This window comes from Pseudorasbora parva, chromosome 22 (genome assembly GCF_024679245.1).
Source record: "Pseudorasbora parva isolate DD20220531a chromosome 22, ASM2467924v1, whole genome shotgun sequence".
NCBI classification, from domain to species: Eukaryota; Metazoa; Chordata; class Actinopteri; order Cypriniformes; family Gobionidae; genus Pseudorasbora; species Pseudorasbora parva.
This window is the reverse complement of record NC_090193.1, coordinates 19,449,881-19,469,962: the sequence shown is the minus strand read 5'-3', so window position 1 is coordinate 19,469,962 and position 20,082 is coordinate 19,449,881. Positions and strand designations below refer to the sequence as shown.

The 20,082-nt window shown below is 37.5% G+C and overlaps 1 protein-coding gene across 2 annotated transcripts in view; it reads right to left on the bottom strand.

Moving 5' to 3' along the window:
- Window positions 1-20,082, bottom strand: part of si:ch211-51h4.2 (uncharacterized) — a 145,286-nt gene that overhangs the window by 43,159 nt on the left and 82,045 nt on the right. For both annotated transcript variants that reach the window (XM_067432120.1, XM_067432121.1), the window contains 2 exons: window positions 12,076-12,216; window positions 4,768-4,810 (listed from right to left, as the gene is read on the bottom strand). In XM_067432120.1, coding sequence (XP_067288221.1) covers window positions 4,768-4,810; window positions 12,076-12,216 — 184 coding nt within the window. The remainder of the gene's footprint in view (window positions 1-4,767; window positions 4,811-12,075; window positions 12,217-20,082) is intronic.

The window sequence follows — 20,082 nt, the reverse complement described above, 5'->3', positions numbered from 1 at the left end:
GAAGATTCGACCATGAGATCAGTGGTCGAATCCGGTCCTGCATATCGATGCATCGAATCTTCGACTTTTAGGGGTCACCCCTACCCCACAGGGTCGAAAATATCACAAGAATGGTGAGCAAAAATCCCAGAACCACACGGGGGGACCTAGTGAATGACCTGCAGAGAGCTGGGACCAAAGTAACAAAGGCTAACATCAGTAACACACTAAGCAAATCCCAGACCTGCCAACCTTAAAGAAATTTGGTGAGTACTACCCCCAACCCCCCCCCCCCCCCCCCCACACACACACACGCGGGCCCCCAGTACAGTAAACTACAGTAAACCTATGGCCTACAGTAAACCTTTAAATAAGAGTTATTGAACTGTTTACACTGTCATATACAAAAAAAGAGCCTGTACTGCACAGGAAATAAAAATGAACGCGAAAAACCTGACTACCTCACCAAAGCATGAGCTATTGGCTAACATTGTATCCCCAGAATATCAGCAGTAAACTCCGTCTCCAATCGGCGCACAGGGACAAAAATAAATAAATAGCCTAAATAAAACGCACATCAGCAAACTTGACCTTACCTGAATACCGGTAGGCTACTGTACAATTTTATAATTGTAATAAAAAACGTAATTTGGCACATAATTTCAACATGCTGTTATTTAGCCCACTGCTAATTAATGCATATTACAAAAAGAAAAAAGCTTGAATAAAATAAGTCATTGACATTAGGCTATTTAACTCTACGTGCTGTCATGTCAGGGTGACGAGTCGACTAGGACAAGCCTGAAGAAATTAAACCGGTAATTTTGACTGAATGGAAAAGAGAGCGCGTCTTTTTCAGGCAGATTTTTTTTATACCAGCAGCAGGCCTAACAATCATACAAGAAACAAACTATTGAGCAACGATATTAAAACGCTGACTCTATTCATTGACTGAAATCCGCTGCAAGTCCACCGCACAACAGTGCAACGTGCATGTTCAAATTTTAATTGTCCATAACAACCCCAAAACTCGCCTGCTTGCCTTGCACATCTAATTAATGGGCAAAGTTTTCCGACTATTTTTCTTAACTTTTTTTTTGTTGCTGTGGATGTTATTGAGCTTGTAGAAGTTTAGCTCTTTCATTCTTCTGAACATCTCGCGCTGCCATTGCCCGATGTCATTTCTGATATAACTCCATAATCTGTCTGTTTTAAATGCCTTTTCCCCGAATGAATGGCTACAATGACTGACTGTTTTAAAATATAACTAGGCTAATATCATAACAAAATAACCCAGGCAGTCTCATCTACGAGATGTAGGCCTCTAGCTGGGCTCATAGCTTGCCAAATATTGTTACCAGGCGCTGTAACAATATTTAACAATGTATAACGTTATATATTTTTCATGTGATTGGTTCAACCGCCCCGCGCCCGAATTTAATTAAAATATAATAATCCGTCACTGTTACCGCCAACCGCGCATCTCTATGAGGCGGTTCAGCCGTGGGATCCAAGCCTGCAGTTATCCTGCTTGAGTCCCTGAACACGTGCGGGCGCGAAGCATTTGGCTAGGAGGGCCAGATGGGCGGAGGGTTAAAATGAAGCACTCTGATTGGCCGAAAGGTTTACACACTGTGGCTCAGCAGCAGAAATCAACGTCATGGATTGCACTGAAACCGGCGAAATGCGAGATGCAACAAAAATGCGTACCTAGAGAGCAGCGAATCGTACAAGCATACTTAAGAGTCAAAATGCGTGCTGAGTACGAAAAATGCGTACATGTTGGCAGGTCTGAAATCCTATATTGCCAGACGTGTTCCCCTGCTTAAAGGGGGGGTGAAATGCTGTTTCATGCATACTGATCTTTTTACACTGTTAAAGACTTGGAATCCCATACTAAACATAGACAAAGTTTCAAAAGTTAAGGTGGACGTTTGATGGGAGTATTTCTTTGTCAAAAATACTACTTCCGGTTAGTCATAAGTTTTGGCAAGTTTTTTTCGATCATGGGTCCACTTGACGTTGAAAGGTCGGAATTTCCTTGTATGGGCCTTACGGACAATTCTACCGAAAGAGCGTGAGAGAGAGAGAGAGAGAGAGGGAGAGTGCGAAAGCAACAGGCTACGCCCATCAAAGCGCTGGCTCGTAGGCTGCGCTGCACAGGTGATGTGACTTCAAGAAATTACCAATGTCACCAAAAAAGTGCGTTTTTGGTTGCCAGACCAAGACAGTCCTGTACAGATTGCCAAAAAACCCCGCGTTAAGGCAACAGTGGATGGAATTTGCTTTTCCGGATCAGCAACTGAGTTGCACAAAGGTTTATGTCTGTTCACTGCATTTCGGTGCCGACTGTTTCATAAACAAGGCCCAGCTCGACGCCGGATTTTCCGATCGCCTAATGCTGAAGGATGGAGCAGTCCCAACGATAAAGGTCCCAACGTTAGAACCGCAGGCTGTGAGTAAGACTGCTTCAAATGTCTGTGTTTTTGCCTATGCTCATCAAGTAGCCCAAACACGATCACGTATAGTTAATTGATCAATGGAGCATGCGATGTGTAGTGCGTGTACATTTGTTTAGCTGGCCACTATATGTGTAACTTTATGTTTGTGTATTGTAAAAGCACTCCAAACAACAATACACAAAGATTGGGGAAATATGTTGAACTAAATAAGCACGCTTCTTGATTCAAATGCGCTACTATTCCGTGTCTTTCTATGTAAACACTAACTTAGCCTGCCGTGCAAAACCAGTCCGCTTACTACAATTGTCTACACAAACCACGTGTAAACACACACACACACACGTGCACAACTGCACTTCCCACATGTACACCTTCAAAGACAAAAATACGACGATATAATTCAAGTATAAATATGTAAATAACACAAGTCACTAAGCATATTATATAGTTAGTGTATAACTTGTACCACATAGAGACGTCCTGCTCTAGTCGTTTTTTGCTGCAACTGCAGCCTCTGGGTCTGATTCCGGATCATAGATGTATGGCTGTATCTGATTAAAAGCCATATTTTTATTTTGAATAAAGTTTTTTCCCGCTGTTAGGGATGACACAGCTTTACGACGCACTCAACACAATAACAGCGGCGCGCGTCATTATTTAGCTCCGCCCACACAATACACCACCACCCGCTCTGCTTTTTTCGGAAAGACTCGGAACAGCGAATCTTTCTTATATAATTATAAAAATAAATAAAGACTTTTCGGAGATATGCAGGATGCAATGCTACTCTATAGGTACTCAAGATTGACATGACACTGACTGAAACTGAGTGTTTCACCCAGTACATGTCCGTGGCCCGTCTGAAGTTTTCTAGAGAGCATTGGGATGATGTCATATGGTCAGATGAAACCAAAATAGAACATTTTGGTAAAAACTCAACTTGACATGTTTAGAAGAGAAAGAAGGTTGAGTTTTAACCATACCTACTGTGAAGCATGGGGATGGAAACATCATGCTTTGTTTTTCTGCAAAGGGACCATTAAGACTGATCCGTGTAAAGGAAAGAACGAATGGGGCCATATATCTCGAGATTTTGAGTAAAAACCTCCTTCTATCAACAAAGGCATTGAAGATGAAACGTGGCTAGATCTTTCAACATGGCAATGATCCCAAACACACCGCCTGGGCAATGAAGGAGTGGCTTGGAGGTCCTGGAGTAGCCTAGCCAGTCTCCAGATCTCGGCCCCATAGAAAATCTTTGTAGGGAGTTGAAAATATGTGGTGCCCAGGGACAGCCCCAAAACATTACTGCTCTACATGGAGGAATGAGCCAAACAACCAACAACAGTGTGAACCTTGTGGCAACTTACAGAAAACATTTGACCTCTGTCATTGCCAACATATATAAAGTATAAAACAAAATATTTAGAGTATCTAACAAAGCATTTAGATTAACTTTTGTGAATGACCAAATACGTATTTTCCAACATCATTTGCAAATCAAGTCTTCAAAAATCAGACAATGTTATTTTCTGGATTTTTTTCTCATTATTCACTCATAGACTGAAGTGTTGAAGCATAGTTGAAGTGGCCTCTCATCTTTTTAAGTGGGAGAACTGGCACAATTAGTGGCTGACTAAATACTTTTTTGTCCCACTGTATAGTGTATGTATATATGTGTATTCCACAAGTATATTATATATAATAAATATATTATTTTTATTTTTTCTGTTGACTATCTGTATGTGAATATGTGGGTGTTTATGTCATAAGTTTGTGTTATAACATGTTGTCTGTTTGTTTTGTAATCTAAAAAGCAATAAAAGATAATATAATATAAAACTGCTTTGGGTGTTTTTATGCTTCACATGCTCTACATACAGATGTTCAGCTTCAAAATGCTTTGGAACTACTCTCTGGTAAAGTGATAGAATGATCCTTAAGAGAGAGTTCAACAGAAACACAGCTTCAACAAACCAAGAGGTCAAAAGATGACGCAAGTAATGATCTGTGATTCAGACACAAAGCCATCACATGCGCAGCTGATTAGAGCATCTCAAGTTGTGTAGTAAGCCTCTTTTACAGCACTTGTGAAACACTTGAACTTTGAAAGTCAAAAAGCACTTTAGAGTACATGATATCAGAAAGGCCTACACTCAATGGCTTAAACACAGGAGAATCATCTTATGTTTACTTATTCTTGTCTTGTTAGGCATGCAACGCACTACAGACACTTCCATCCATTTCACTCCTACTGCATTACAAGGTTTGTAAATCTTGATTCGAGAGGAATTGGACACTAAATATAGAACATGATTTAATTTACCTTGGTAAGTGGTATCGTCGCAATCTCTCCTGCCTTTTCTGACCTGCAAAGAAAAATGTTTCAAATTAACAGTGGCATAGAAAAAATGAAATATTCTGATAAGATATAATCAGAAACACTATTATAAGTGTAGTATAGGTGTAGTAATGTGTATGTGTAACTACTTAGTCTTTGACTTTACAAGACTGAAATTTTGTCCTTTTATTACTTCAGTCACATTGAAAAACATTCTGGTTAAGCGGCCAAAAGCCTAAAGGCAAAAAGGCCAAAAGGTTGTTGCATGTGGAGCATGGAGTGAATTAGTTACAAGTCTCCGTTAAAACTTTTCTAGGTTTGGTCCACAGGGTAAAATGTACCTCCGATCTTTCAAACAGTCACCCCTCTGGGAATGTGTGAGCTGATTCTCCATTCCATTTTCATTCACTGTTGTGTCTTATAAAGTCCTTGCTTTTGGCTCAGTCCCTGTCTTTGAAATTCAAATAATTTTTTTGTCTTTTTTCTTTGTGGCTTTGTAACTAGAGGGCTGTATTTCAGAGATATTAATCTGCTTTTGGGGAGAGGAAGCCTGCAGTAACACTTGATGTCTGGCCAGTTTCAAATCACCGGGGGAGGTTACGCCGGAAAAAAATAAATAAAATAAAAATCCACGGAAGAGATTTGACCACATACATGGTAAAGACAGCAGAACTATACTTAAATACATTGTTTTGTTCCTCGTTGGCCAGAAAATTGTCTGGCAAGTGCTTTGCTCCAGGCCAGCAATGACGGACAGCACTGACTTACTGCTTTCGCTTCATCTCAGGCACGTTTCACTTCAACTAAAGGGGCGATACATGTCAAATAATACAAAGGAAATTCACTGATCTGTGCTCCATACGGCACACATAAGAAGTCTGTAATATTAAAAACAGAAATAAAATAAAATAAATTAAAATGACCACAAAAAAAAAAAAAAAAAAATGATATATTATATAAAACTTGACACCTTTATAACCTGCCTGAATTTAACAAGAAAAATGTCACTGCATAGCAATAACACTAGATTTTCCTCAAAAATGAACATGATTAAACGTGACTAAATATACACTACCAGTCAAAAGTTTGAGAACGGTAAGATTTTTTTGTTTTTAAAGGAAGTCTCTTCTGCTCACCAATGCTGCATTTGTTATTAAAAAAGCTATAATATTGTGAAATATTATTAAAATGTAAAATAAGTTTTCTATTTAAATATATTTTAAAATGTAATTTATTCCTGTGACGGAAAGCTGATTTTTAAGCATCATTACTCCAGTCTTCAGCGCCACAAGAAACTCAAGAAACAAGAAACTAAATTATTAATGGTGAAAACATATACATATATATATACATTTTTTAAGGATTCTTCAATGAATAGAAAGTTCAAAAGAACAGTATTTATTTGAAATAAAAAGCTTTAGTAACACTGTACTATTTGAAAAGTTTTGGGCTGGTAAGAATAATTTTTTGGGGGGGAAAGAACTTAGTACAATTATTAAGCAAGGATGCATTAAATCGATCAAGTGACAGTATATTTATAGTGTTGCAAAACCATTATATTTCAGAAATGCTGGTCTTTTGAACTTTCTATTCATTAAATAAATTATTTTATATATTAAAATAGAAAAATTTTCAAAAACACTAAAATAGTAATGTTTCCAAACTTTGACTGGTGTATATTATTACATTACTAAATGTCTATTAAGAAAACTTGAAAATTGTGAAAATGTAACAATTGTTGAGTGAAAAAAAATAAAATTGTTAAAAAAATAAAAATAATAATATAATAAAAATGACCAAATTTCCAATGTGATCTCATGAGCATTCGTACATAAACTTACATTTCCGCGGACGTGTGTATGAATCCTTATTTATGAATATTAAAATCATGGCATTAAAATCTTAATTCTATCATATTTAGCTGTCATATCAATGACATTATGTTTTCAGCTGCTTTTATTAAATGTTGTTTAGTAAATGTTACTTATCTACTTTATATGAAATTCTAACATTTCGCTCAGTTCTCTGTGACTTTTGTTGCAAAGAAGAATTGCATAAACGTTAATCAAAACTACACTCTAAAACATTCAAATTAATAGCTCTTCTGTAATCGTTAAACCATTATTTATCATTTAATTATACATTTTTTTTGCCATGGGAAATTTGCCATTTTGTCAGTATCGTCTTATGCTGTGACTGACAATAGAACCATTAAATACACCAAACATACATAACATACAAGTGCTTCTCAAAAAATTAGTATATTGTGATAAAGTTCATTCTTTTCCATAATATAATGATAAAAATTAAACTTTCATATATTTTAGATTCATTGCACAGCAACTGAAATATTTCAGGTCTTTTACTGTTTTAATACTGATGATTTTGGCATACAGCTCATGAAAACCAAAAATTCCTATCTCAAAAAATTAGCATATTTCATCCGACCAATAAAAGAAAAGTGTTTTTTAATATAAAAAAAGTCAACCTTCAAATAATTATGTTCAGTTATGCACTCAATACTTGGTCAGGAATCCTTTTGCAGAAATGACTGCTTCAATGCGGCGTGGCATGGAGGCGATCAGCCTGTGGCACTGCTGAGGTGTTATGGAGGACCAGGATGCTTCGATAGCGGCCTTAAGCTCATCCAGAGTGTTGGGTCTTGCGTCTCTCAACTTTCTCTTCACAATATCCCACAGATTCTCTATGGGGTTCAGGTCAGAAGAGTTGGCAGGCCAATTGAGCACAGTAATACCATGGTCAGTAAACCATTTACCAGTGGTTTGTGCACTGTGAGCAGGTGCCAGGTCGTGCTGAAAAATGAAATCATCTCCATAAAACTTTTCAGCAGATGGAAGCATGAAGAGCTCCAAAATCTCCTGATAGCTAGCTGCATTGACCCTGCCCTTGATAAAACACAGTGGACCAACACCAGCAGCTGACATGGCACCCCAGACCATCACTGACTGTGGGTACTTGACACTGGACTTCAGGCATTTTGGCATTTCCTTCTCCCCAGACTTCCTCCAGACTCTGGCACCTTGATTTACGAATGACATGCAAAATTTGCTTTCATCCGAAAAAAATACTTTGGACCACTGAGCAACAGTCCAGTGCTGCTTCTCTGTAGCCCAAAAGTGGCTGGACCTGGGGAATGTGGCACCTGTAGCCCATTTCCTGCACACGCCTGTGCACGGTGGCTCTGGATGTTTCTACTCCAGATTCAGTCCACTGCTTCTGCAGGTCCCCCAAGGTCTGGAATCGGTCCTTCTCCACAATCTTCCTCGGGGTCTGGTCACCTCTTCTCGTTGTGCAGCGTTTTTTGCCACACTTTTTCCTTCCCACAGACTTCCCACTGAGGTGCCTTGATACAGCACTCTGGGAACAGCCTATTCGTTCAAAAATTTCTTTCTGTGCTTTACCTTCTCGCTCGAGGGTGTCAATGATGGCCTTCTGGACAGCAGTCAGGTCGGCAGTCTTACCCATGATTGCGGTTTTGAGTAATGAACCAGGCTGGGAGTTTTTAAAAGCCTCAGGAATCTTTTGCAGGTGTTTAGAGTTAATTAGTTGATTCAGATGATTAGGTTAATAGCTCGTTTAGAGAACCTTTTCATGATATGCTAATTTTCTGAGATTTTTCAGATTTTTGGTTTTCATGAGCTGTAAGCCAAAATCATCAGTATTAAAACAATAAAAGACCTGAAATATTTCAGTTGGTGTGCAATGAATCTAAAATATATGAAAGTTAAATTTTTATCATTACATTATGGAAAATAATGAACTTTTATCACATATGCACATTTTTTGAGAAGGACCTGTATATTCACAAGCGAAGACCAGACCCAAATTCAAGACTTTATTTAATGATCATCATCTACATTCTTAGCAGCGACCATAAAACATAAATTTTTTGCAATCGTTATAAATTTTAAAAAAAATGTGGCCTTGAGCAGCTTTATGACACGTTTTACCCCAGTGATATCAAATGCTCATTAGCTCTAGCCTGCTTCTTCACAGATTGCGGCATGCCGTGTTTTGGTGTGTTTGAATCAAAAATGCGCACCTTCATGGAGTGGATCAGGACACGATTTTTTGAGAAATTAATAACTTAAATTCTGCTCTGTAGCTCACACAAAACTATTATTTACCACCAGAGAAAACTGCAACTGCAACATATTGTCATTTGAACTACTTTTGGTACTGACATTTTTGGAATAAATTAATTATGATAACACTTGCCTTGTTTAGGTTTGGGGTAGGGTTAAGGGTTAACTTTTTTTTTTGCTGTAAATGTGTAATAATGTCATCTTGAAAGAATGAGGGCGGGCTGTCTAATATATCCTTTATATGTGTATTTTATTAATACCCTTTTAATCACCCGATACATTCTAAAGTTCCTCGACTACATAAACTGGCACACAAGTATATAACAGCCAAGGGAAGGACAGCAGATCAATACAAACAATGGCATTATCAAATTCAATCCAAATAATAAAGAATTATAGAAAATACCTCTGGTCCAGTTGTAAAAAAGTCTTAACGACTGTAGACAAATCAATCGCATGGCTGACAACATAATTGCCAGCATGAAAGAAATATCGAGTAGTGCTTTAATTGAATTGAAAAAGCAAAGCTCTGAGTCAGTGCTTGGAATCCATCAGCTGTATATAATCAATGAACCCAGGTTATCAAACGCAAGGCCTTTTAAAAGGCAACATCTGAGGCTGGCTGACCCTCGAGCTGAGGGGGCAAAGCCTCTGCCTGCTTAAGTATATTCTGGCTTCAATAATGGACAATGCCAGATGAGAGCCAGTCAGACCTTTAAAATATTTAACCCTGGCTTTTGTAAAGAGAGACACATAATGCAGTGGAGATGACATTCTCTGTTACTGTGGTGCAAATGAATTTCTCTTGGCTTTAATTATTTCTTTCTTCCCACTCCCCCGGAGTCCTCCTCTCTGCAGCCAAAAGATCACATGAATCGTTTCGTTCCGGACCTCCATTTTTCAAAAAATTCAACACTTTTGCCAGGAGACAGAATGCCCCACATTTCCCAACGAAATCCCTTGCGTCCTCACACCCAGGTGTGGACCGCATTGTCCCCAGGTCTTTGTGACATTTCTGTGGTGCAGGCAAAAACCTAGAGAACTGTGTGCACATTTGAATAAGGCAAAGGAGTCAAACGCACAGACCGTTCTGCTGTTAGGGGACTATATGAAACGGCTAATTGAATCAAATGGGCAAATGAAAGCCTAAACTGAATGTGAAGCATATCATGAGATGAAATCTAGCACTACAGCTTTTGGAGAGCCTCTAGAGAATCTCACTACACATGACAGCCCTAAGGGGAGGCTTTTTACTCATTAGTGAGTTGCAGGTTCGGTGCTGAGAGTGAGAATGACAGCAAGACAGAGAGCAAAAGAAAGGGGATATGGCCACAAAGACAGATGATAAATAAGGTACTTATTCCGGGATAAACTCATAAACAAGCACTTGAAACCCGTAAACAACTAGCTACATATTGATTTATGTGTAATTGCAAGTTAGATGACATGCATCCACAGATGTATCTTATACTACGTGCTTAATGTAAGCAATAAGCAATAACAACGTACTTACATGCAAGCAATACTTTACAACATTGATCCCATTTGCTGTGAAGTTCAGCCGATTTTATTTTCAAGGCACCTGATAATAAAGCTCAAGCAGACCAGGCTCATGCAGTACATGTTTTAAACTCTAGGGGCCACTGTTGTTCTGCGGATCTCTCACTCAGAGTCCCATCATTCCCACTCATAACTACCGCAGACACCTGTCGTCATTAAGAAAACATTCACATATTCAAAAGGCAGGGGTGTGCAGACAGCTAAATTAAATAACTGTCAAAATACTGACATGAAAATCTGTTTCACTGCGAACATAGGAAATATTTTGTGAAAAAAAAAATCAAGTGGTGGGCGTGTTAAAGAGCAAGCCTTCAATTTTCCCCTTGATGTTGTGTTTTCTAAATTACGCCTGATACATCACCTTTAGATTCTGTTTGAATAGTTCAAATGGTGTTAGTCTTCACCAATTATTCTTTTGAGAGCACCAACAATGGCTTTAAATTAAATTACAGAGTAGGAGGACCTTAAGTAAAATTGCAGTCTAGTAAAGCTTTACTAGACAAAAAAACCCTACAGATGAGTGAACGGAGTTATGCGGCTCAATGAATACCCTTTCAGAGTTGCGTCTGAGTAACACGTATGCCCAAAACGCACTTTCATTCTATTCCAGAAATCCATTTCCCTAACTCCATCTTTCCGCTAGTTTAGAGCTGGCCGGATTACCTCAACAAACCCGGCTGATATAAACACCGGATGGGAGGGGATGCGGAAAGCAGAACTCTGCAATCTCCAGGTGGCACAATCCATCCGCAGAGGGCTCGAGATGGAGGGAGGGGTCTAAAACGAGATCATTTCTGAGGGAGAAGCTTATTTACAGGGTCCTCACCTGCTTAAGTGCTGCTTAGTCAATCATACGATGCTCAGCGCATCACTCTAGGTGTGTGCTGGGGTGAAAATGTGAAGATGGCTGCACGAGCAAGCATCTGGGAGCAAAGAAATCGTCTTTGCACTGACTGACGTGTCTAATCATGCTACTCTATCCACCGTCACACAAACAACTCTGAATCATTAGGGCCAGAAATCTATCTGGTTGTATTACACGACACCCATCTGAACGGAGCTCATTTAAATATTAATACAAGCCTCATACATAAACAAGTACTGTAATGTATGAATCACCAAAAAAAGACTCCTGCCGAGTATGATCTCCATTTCCCCCGTCACAGATGAAGCCAAGAAGACTACGATTAAAAGAGCATGAGCGATGTTCACATTCAGTCTGACTTGCATTGTCATTCATTGTGGGCCTTGTTTTATTGAGTTGTAATTCTTCGTGACTGAAACCGAAAGCACTCTAATTCGTTATCTGCCATCTTGGATTATAGGGAGAAGATGTGCTTTTAAACACAGATGTATAACAGCAGAATTCAACATCTCACTGAGCTAAAGTGACACAGCCAACCTTGGATGTTTGAGAAGATTTTCTTGAATTGTTCTCTCAAACAGAGAAGCTAGAACTGGCATTTGTTGGAAAAAAGACTTTGGCCAATGAAAAACAGCACCTGGTACACTAACTAAGACATTCATGACAGCAACCTGCGAGTATCACATCTCCTGAGACATTGTAAAATAACCCCAAAGCATGTGCATACAATGTTTGTATGTTCATGTGCATGCATGCACTCACTCCTCGAGGGAGATGTTGGAGTAGATGAATGTGTGTACTGGATGAGTCGCCTCTGTTTGTCCTGCACTCCTATTTAAGAGTTTCTCCTCCAGCAGTGACTCCACGGCCATCTGGGGAACAATCTCTAAAACTGCCCAACACCTGCAAGTGAGGGAGAGAGCGAAACAGAAAGTAGAAGTGATACATATAGCACATAGTATAAATATATAAATGCAACATACACACACAGATATTTATATATACACACACACACATCTATTGGGCCTGGATTTATTTTCCAAGAGGACATTGATTCCAGAGGACAATCTGCTGGAACATTGAAAATGATGGACTGGCCCCCTAAAAGTACGGACCTCAACCCTATCGAACACATTTGGGGCAAGTTGGAAAATAAACTGGACAGATGTATTGCATTCAAAGGAAAGCCTATGGCTTCAGTTGCAGAAAGCATGGGATAACATTAGTGTTGAAGTTTTCAGAAGAAATATAGTGACAATATGGCAGAGAAATGTGCTGCTGTAATAGCTGCAAATGGTCGACAAACCCAGGGGGGGTCTGACCCCCTAAACAAGGCTTGACTCCTCCTAGAGGACATCAAAATAAGTTATTGGATCTTTTCAGCCACACAGTATCATTATTTCAGGGTTACAAATATTTAAATGATCACAGAAGAGCTAAGATAAACGTTTATAGTTCAGATTTGAACACTGATGAGGTCTACAGTAGTGATTAAAATAGGAGTGAATCACCTTTTGAAAGTCATTTGACACTTCAAATACATATGTATCAATAACATTGTTAAGCCACTAAGTGGTGACACATGTCTGTTAAAAAAAATGTCATTGAATCATTGATTCATTCAAAAGATTCTTTCAGAAACAATTCATCCAGTAATATAAAAATTGAAGTATTTATGAATCATTCATTTAAAATGTGCTATATAAAATAGTTTAATTTCATTATTAAATTGTTTAAACATTTGTAAATAGGCTACATCAATCAATCATTCTTCAGAAGCTCTAGTAAAATTCATGCTACTTTGTTCAAAATCATGGCAGAATCAGTTTGAAATAAAAAAGAATCATGATTCGCAATTCATCCAGAATCATAATTATATATATATATATATACACACACACAACAAAATATGAATTACCACATGCTTAATACATTATATTTATTTATAAAATAAAACATTCAATCACTATAAAATTCATATACTAAGTAACAACAACAACAAAATACTCTTACTGTATGTTCTTCAATTACTGAATTATTTGGAAATCAATAAAATAAAAAAAAATTCAACAAGGATGCAATCAATTTATCAAAAGAGTAAAGACATTTATGATATTACAAAATTATCCATTTCAAATAGTACTGATGTTCTTTTGAACTTTATAACATACCAGTAATCACGGTTTCCACAAAAGTTTAAAGCGGTATAACTGTTTTCAACATTGGTAATAACAATACATGATTTTGAGCATCAGATCAGCATATTAGAATAATTTATGAATGATCAGTTGATGCACGTGATGCTGAGTAATGATGCTGAAAATTCAGCTTTGCCATCACATTAATAGATTACATTAAACAATGGTTTTAATTGTAATATATCACAACTTACTTTTTTGATCAAACAAACACAGCCTTGAGTATGAGACTTATTTCTGTAGATATACCCATTTATTTCCCATGTTTGCATGTCACAAATGCATATTGCATGCTACGGAAGAAAACCAATTCCTTACATCATAGAGGACGGCGTCTCTACAACCAGTCACGCTCATTTAAACAGCAGCTAGAACACCATTCCCTCAAAAGCTTTGATAATTAATGTTGAGGTACTCAACACACTCTTCAGAAAAATCTCTGTGCTTATACAGCATGTGCACCCAACAAGTAAATGAAGGTTTGGAAGGAGAAGGTTTATTAAATCACGAAGCAGTTGTACGCATGTGTAATCGGTTGCTTGCGCAGGATCGCTCCTGTGACAACTGCCGCATCTCTCCACCCTACCTGTATTACATTTTTAAGCATTCTTGAGCCCTCAGTCATGCACCACAATACAATTCTGTCCATCCTCTTTCGGCATAAAGATTACATTAACATGTGTATACTAACATTTTGACACTTCACATATGTACTAAGTCCTACTGCACCCTCTCCTCTTACTATCTTTGAATCTCATGAATACTATTGCAGTTACGTTCCATCATGTGACTTCTTGCTATTTAGCACATTTCATATGCTGGCCACGTTTGCGGCAGGGGGACCCGGTTTAAATGTGTAATGACTTCGGATTTTGTCGTTATCAATTTTAGAGGACGGACGAGTATTTCTGAACTCCTGTAACTGTCATAATCAAAAGTGTGCCGGACAAAGAGGAAGTCATTATCCCAGGATATGACTGCTTGTGTTTTCAAGCAGACACCCCTGTACCTGGGTGTTCCACGCAAAGCCGATTATGTGCAGGTCTGTGTCTCTCTCACACCGTGAACCTTGCGGTGATATTTCAGCGAGAAAATGGGTCAATGCCAAGCATCAGCAGGCTGCTGTTGCATATTAATGATGAAGCTTGGCTGTGACAGATGAGATTGGCCCACAAGGGTCCTCTCTCTCTCACTTTCTCGCACACACAAGCACGCTCATTCTCTTTGACTGCTCTGTTCCAAAACCTAGCGAGCTGCCTCACTATCTACTTTCTAGTCAGCATCAGTTTTATAAGGCAGCCTACTAACTAACATGGAACACATATTGTACGTGACTGTTTCGGAACGCTCTACATGTGTGCCACACAAATAACCCTTCTCACACAAAGCACACAGGAGACTCGACTCACAACTGATTTGTTTGATGAGAGTTTCTTTAAGGCAAATCACCTGGCTCTGTTAGTGCCACACACAAGGCACGTTTCTTTATATAGCACATTTCATACACAATGGTAATTCAAAGAACTTTACATAGAAAAGGAATCAAAAAATGTTAAATAAAATTATTACAACAGATGCATAAATAAAAATCATGCATAAGAAATAAAAGTAATTGTACTTAACTAAAAGCTAAAATATAATTGGCCATGCAAAAACATGGTATCTACTTAAACAACAACAAAAAAAGAACAAAACTGTTATTTCCAAGAACACATGTCAAATCACAAATAAAATCTGGCAACATCATAAATGTCCAGCTAATGGAGTCTTGTAAACAGTAAATATGTATCTGGTTTTATAATAGCTTGTTGCTAGATAGCATATCTCTAAGATTTTTCATACATTCTAAATCATAAACATTTTAAAGACATTTTCTAAACGTCTATTTAACATCTGACAGGATGACAGAAAAAAACTACAAAACAACAACATTGTAAATGTTGAGACATACACAGTATGTGTAATATACACTAATAACATAAATAATTTATTTTTTAATTTTATTAGAAAAGGTTTACACCTTTACACACTACCAGGTCAGTAAGATTTATTCTTATTGAAAGAAAAATCAATACTTTTATTCAGCAAGGACATATTAAATTGATCAAAAGTGAGACAGATATTTTACATTGATTGAAATATAGATCTCAAATAAATGCTGTTTTCAATGTTGTCTCAAATAAATGTTGTTTTTGAACTTTCTATTAAAAAGAGAATCCTAAAAAAAAAACTAACTATAAAAGTTTCCAAATATTTATTTATTAATGGAAAATATTGTGAGATAGATATTTTACTTAAAAGATTAGTTCACTTTAAAAAAATTAAAATTATCTGACAATTTACTCACTCCCATCTCATCCAAGATGTTTGTCTCTGTCTTTCTTTAGTCGAAAAGAATTTAAGTTTGAGGAAAACATTCCAGGATTTTCTCCACACAATGTACTTTTATTGCAACCAACAGGTTGAAGGTCCAAATCAATGCAGTTTCAAAGGGCTTCAGAGGCTCTGCACGATCACAGTCAAGGAACACGGCAAAATCATCTTTACATCTCTACAAATCTCAACATTTATATATATTTTTTTAACCTAAATTGGTCATCTTGCGCTGCTCTGCGACGTGCCGGTTTGCACAATCATGTCGGAAAGATCACACTAGACATAGGTGGAAATACCGCCCCAAGAGAACATGCGAGAACTAATACAAACACCCTTTACAAAAAATAAACTCGACTCCAACTTCAAAATCATCCGACTTAGATTTACGTCCGATTTAGGTTAAAAAGTATATATATTTGATGGTTTTGCTTGATTTGACCCTATTCCTCATCTGGGATCAAGCCTTTTGAAACTGTTGATTGATTTGGTCCTTTAACATTCTGGTTGCCATTGAAATCCATTTTATGGAGAAAAATCCTGAATAGATGTTTTCCAACAAAAAAAAAGAAGAAGTTTTTATTATTCACTGAAGAAAGAAACACATTGACATATTGGATGGCATGGGGGTGAGTAAATTATTAGGACATTTTCATTTTGAAGTGGAGTAATCCTTTAATTGTTTTGATCAAAGAACTGTAGCCTTGGTAAATATACAGTAAAAGACTTCATTCAAAAACATAATATAATAATGACCCTAAACTTCTGAACGACAGAGTATGTAAAAAAAAAAAAAAAAAAAAAAAAAAAAATTCGAACTTTTTCTTTTCCGCCATTATGGACATTTTTTTCCACTTAAATCACATACTTTGTTGCAAATAATTCTGGGTTTATCGTTTAAGTACAGATTTGATGCTGCCTTAGAATTTGGCCAAAAGAAGATATCTCAGGAGGCTGCATAAAATGCGGTCTACATTGGCAGCTCACTAGGATTTGGAAAAGAGCATATATATATATAAAATCCCTTTAATCTGAGGTTGCATTCTTGCAGTCCTTTTTCTGTTCCATATCCATTTTTCCCTTTATATATCTCAAACTGGCATTCGCTTTCTATCATCCGGTTCAGTTTCTGTCTCATTCTCCATTTTAGTTTCCTTCAACACCACACCTGCACTTTCTTTCTCTCTCTCTGTCCCGCTCTCCTAGGGTCTCAAGAGAATAAACATAAGATCGACTCTGCTGTCTGAATGCACAGAGAGGCTTTTGGAGTCACTTCAGAGGAGACCTTGCTATGACTGAGGAGAATGATGGCGCACAGTATAAAGCCGTCGTGGCTGCTACGCTTTCAATCGTGCCGGCTTTACAGGACTATCAGCCGCTGTGCAGAGATCAAGGATGGGGTCAGGCCATGAATCGATATCACCACACTGTCTGAAATAAACTACACCTTGTGTGTTTCAGTCAAGACCTGTGATGAGTAAAAAACTGGTTGCTGGAGTTTTAAATGTTAAAATGTAGTATTAAACATAACACATTTTCCATTTTGTTAAGCCTTCCTGTTTCTATGAAGTTAATTGTCTTTTTAAGCAGGTTGTAGACTGATTTATCTGGTAGAAATCAACAAAAATAATATTTAATACACAAATACAAAAGGTTTTGTATGTATTCTGTTTTAGTTGTATCTTGTTGTATTCTATTTTAGAATACAACACATTACAGCAACAAATTCCTTTTTGTTAAACTACTTTACAGATGCACTGTATGCCTTTTAACTGTTAAGCACTCACAGCACTTCACTTCTTCCATAGTGTGGAAACCAATTAAACATCTCCGAAGAGATCTGAAAATGGCTGTGAAGAGCCGTAAATACTTTCCGAATGCACTGTAGACCACTATATCTACAGTAGAGTGGTTCCTCTAAAAAGTGTAAATACACTATCAAAACATTGCTCTTTGTTTGAACCTTACATAACACCACTCACTCAACCAATGACCAACAGTTTGGAGCACGTCATTATTTTTGAGAGTTCATTTGGTGATGCAAGCAGTTTCCCCTGGCGTGGAGCTGGCCTTAGGAGGATTTAAAGTTATGTGAGCAACAGTAAACCTGTAACATGTCTATAGCCAACATTAAGAATGAACGACCTTTTCTACAGCGTGTCGTGTGTAGGCTGGGATTGGAAAGAGAGAAAGCAAGAGTCTATTTGTCCCTCAGCAGGAAATAATCTTGAATTCTAGTTTATCAACAACATTTTGCTTAAGTGTCTAGGTTATATAGCCTATTACGGATGTACCAGGGACATTATCCCAGTTATTAATAAACTTGTGACAACATCCGTGTTACCAATTATACCGCATATTCTACAAGAAAATATATGTGAATGATGCTCAGGATCTGTAGCACTTATTTTGATCGTTAACTTTAGATCTTTCCTTTTTTGGAACAAAACAAATGTATAATGTTGATTCAATATTGCTCTTAATGAAAAAACAAAAACAAAAAACAAAAACTAACTAACCACAACAACAATAAAATAGTACAATGACAAACTTGATTATATTAAACAGAACTTTTATTAACAAAACAAATAAGACATGATATGGTATACCTATTGTAATGAATAAATGAAAAGTCTCTTTTTTGCTTTTTTTCTCAGAACAAATTGCTTTGTTCTGCTAAAAAAGGAAGATATTTTGGAGAAAGTTTGTAACCAGGCTGCTTTAGGGCACCATTGACTTCCATAGCAGGAACTATGGAAGAACTTCCATATTTTGAACATTCTTCAAAATATCTCCCTTTGTGTTCAACAAAACAAAGATATTTATACAGGTTTGGAACTATCCCTTTGAACGCAGATAAATCAAGTCATTTAATGCTCAACTGGATTTAGATGGTAAATATTTGTACGTCATTGGCATTACCTGGTTAATTAACTATTTTGACAAATTGGTGGCTAATTGACCTATTGGTAAACTATAATACCCATCAAAATCGGAGACCCTCTTTAATAGTAAAATGTAGAAAATGCAGAAAATGTAGACCTTAAACATATTTAGACTCACAGGAATATCAAAAATGTTAACAAAAACAAACTAAAAGAAAAGAAGAATATGAGGAGAAGCCTCATTACGATCGCGGATAACATCATCCAGGATCAACACTGTTCATGTACAACAGGGTTAGGTTAAATTCATTTACATTTAACCACCTTGATATAGAGAGACGCACTGAAATGTAGACATTCATTTATGCGTTTTTTATTTAACTTAGCTATGACGTGAGCACAGTTAGTTATTTCGGTTTGTACCCATCATCACTAACTTTAATCGTAACTTATTGAGAGTATAACAACCAGAAAATCCTCTCAGGATACCTGTAATCAGTGTAACAATACCCCAGGAACATCGTTTTACCATTTTTGTAGCATAAACACCATTAAACCGATGAGAGCTTTAATGTTCCTCTATGGCGCTGAAACCTAAAGATGTCCGAGTTCCAGCGCAACTGATACTCAACTGTCATTGGCTCATTTGCGTTCGAGGGGAGGGGCTTACCGATAGGTCAATTCATATGAATTTGTGTGATCACAGTTGTACTTGAAGTAGTGCCCATACAAAGGAATTCCACCCATTTTGACATAATACATAGCCATACTCGAAAAAATCTTCCCGAAATTTGTTAGAATCCAGAAGCAGTGTATTTGGCACAGAAATACTCCATTACGTCCAACAATTTTCTTGAAATATTGGCCATGTTTATCATGAGAATCCAACTCTTCAACAGTGTACATAAGTCAGAATGTAGAGGAAATTATAAAGTGTATCAGCTCTTCTAAAGCAAAGCAAAACAATCTTGAGATCTTTCAGGAACTGTAACAAGCAGGCTTGTGGTAACTGATATCTGAAAAACTCAGAGTATCTCAACTGGCCCTCAGAGAAAGACAGGGTGAGTGAGTTACCTGATGGTGAAATAGTCTGTCAATCATGTAGTCTAGATAGCTAACACAGCCACTCAGGGTTAATGACACACCATGAGTTTTGGATGATGTAAAAAGTCCCTACACGCCACACGACCAGAAATGATTACAAGCTGTGGTTTGCTCTAACGAGCGTTAATAATGACAGCGGCGCCATTCATCCCCCTCGCGCTTCCATCAGGTCTATGCTGGCGTTTACGCAGCAATGCATTCATATCAAT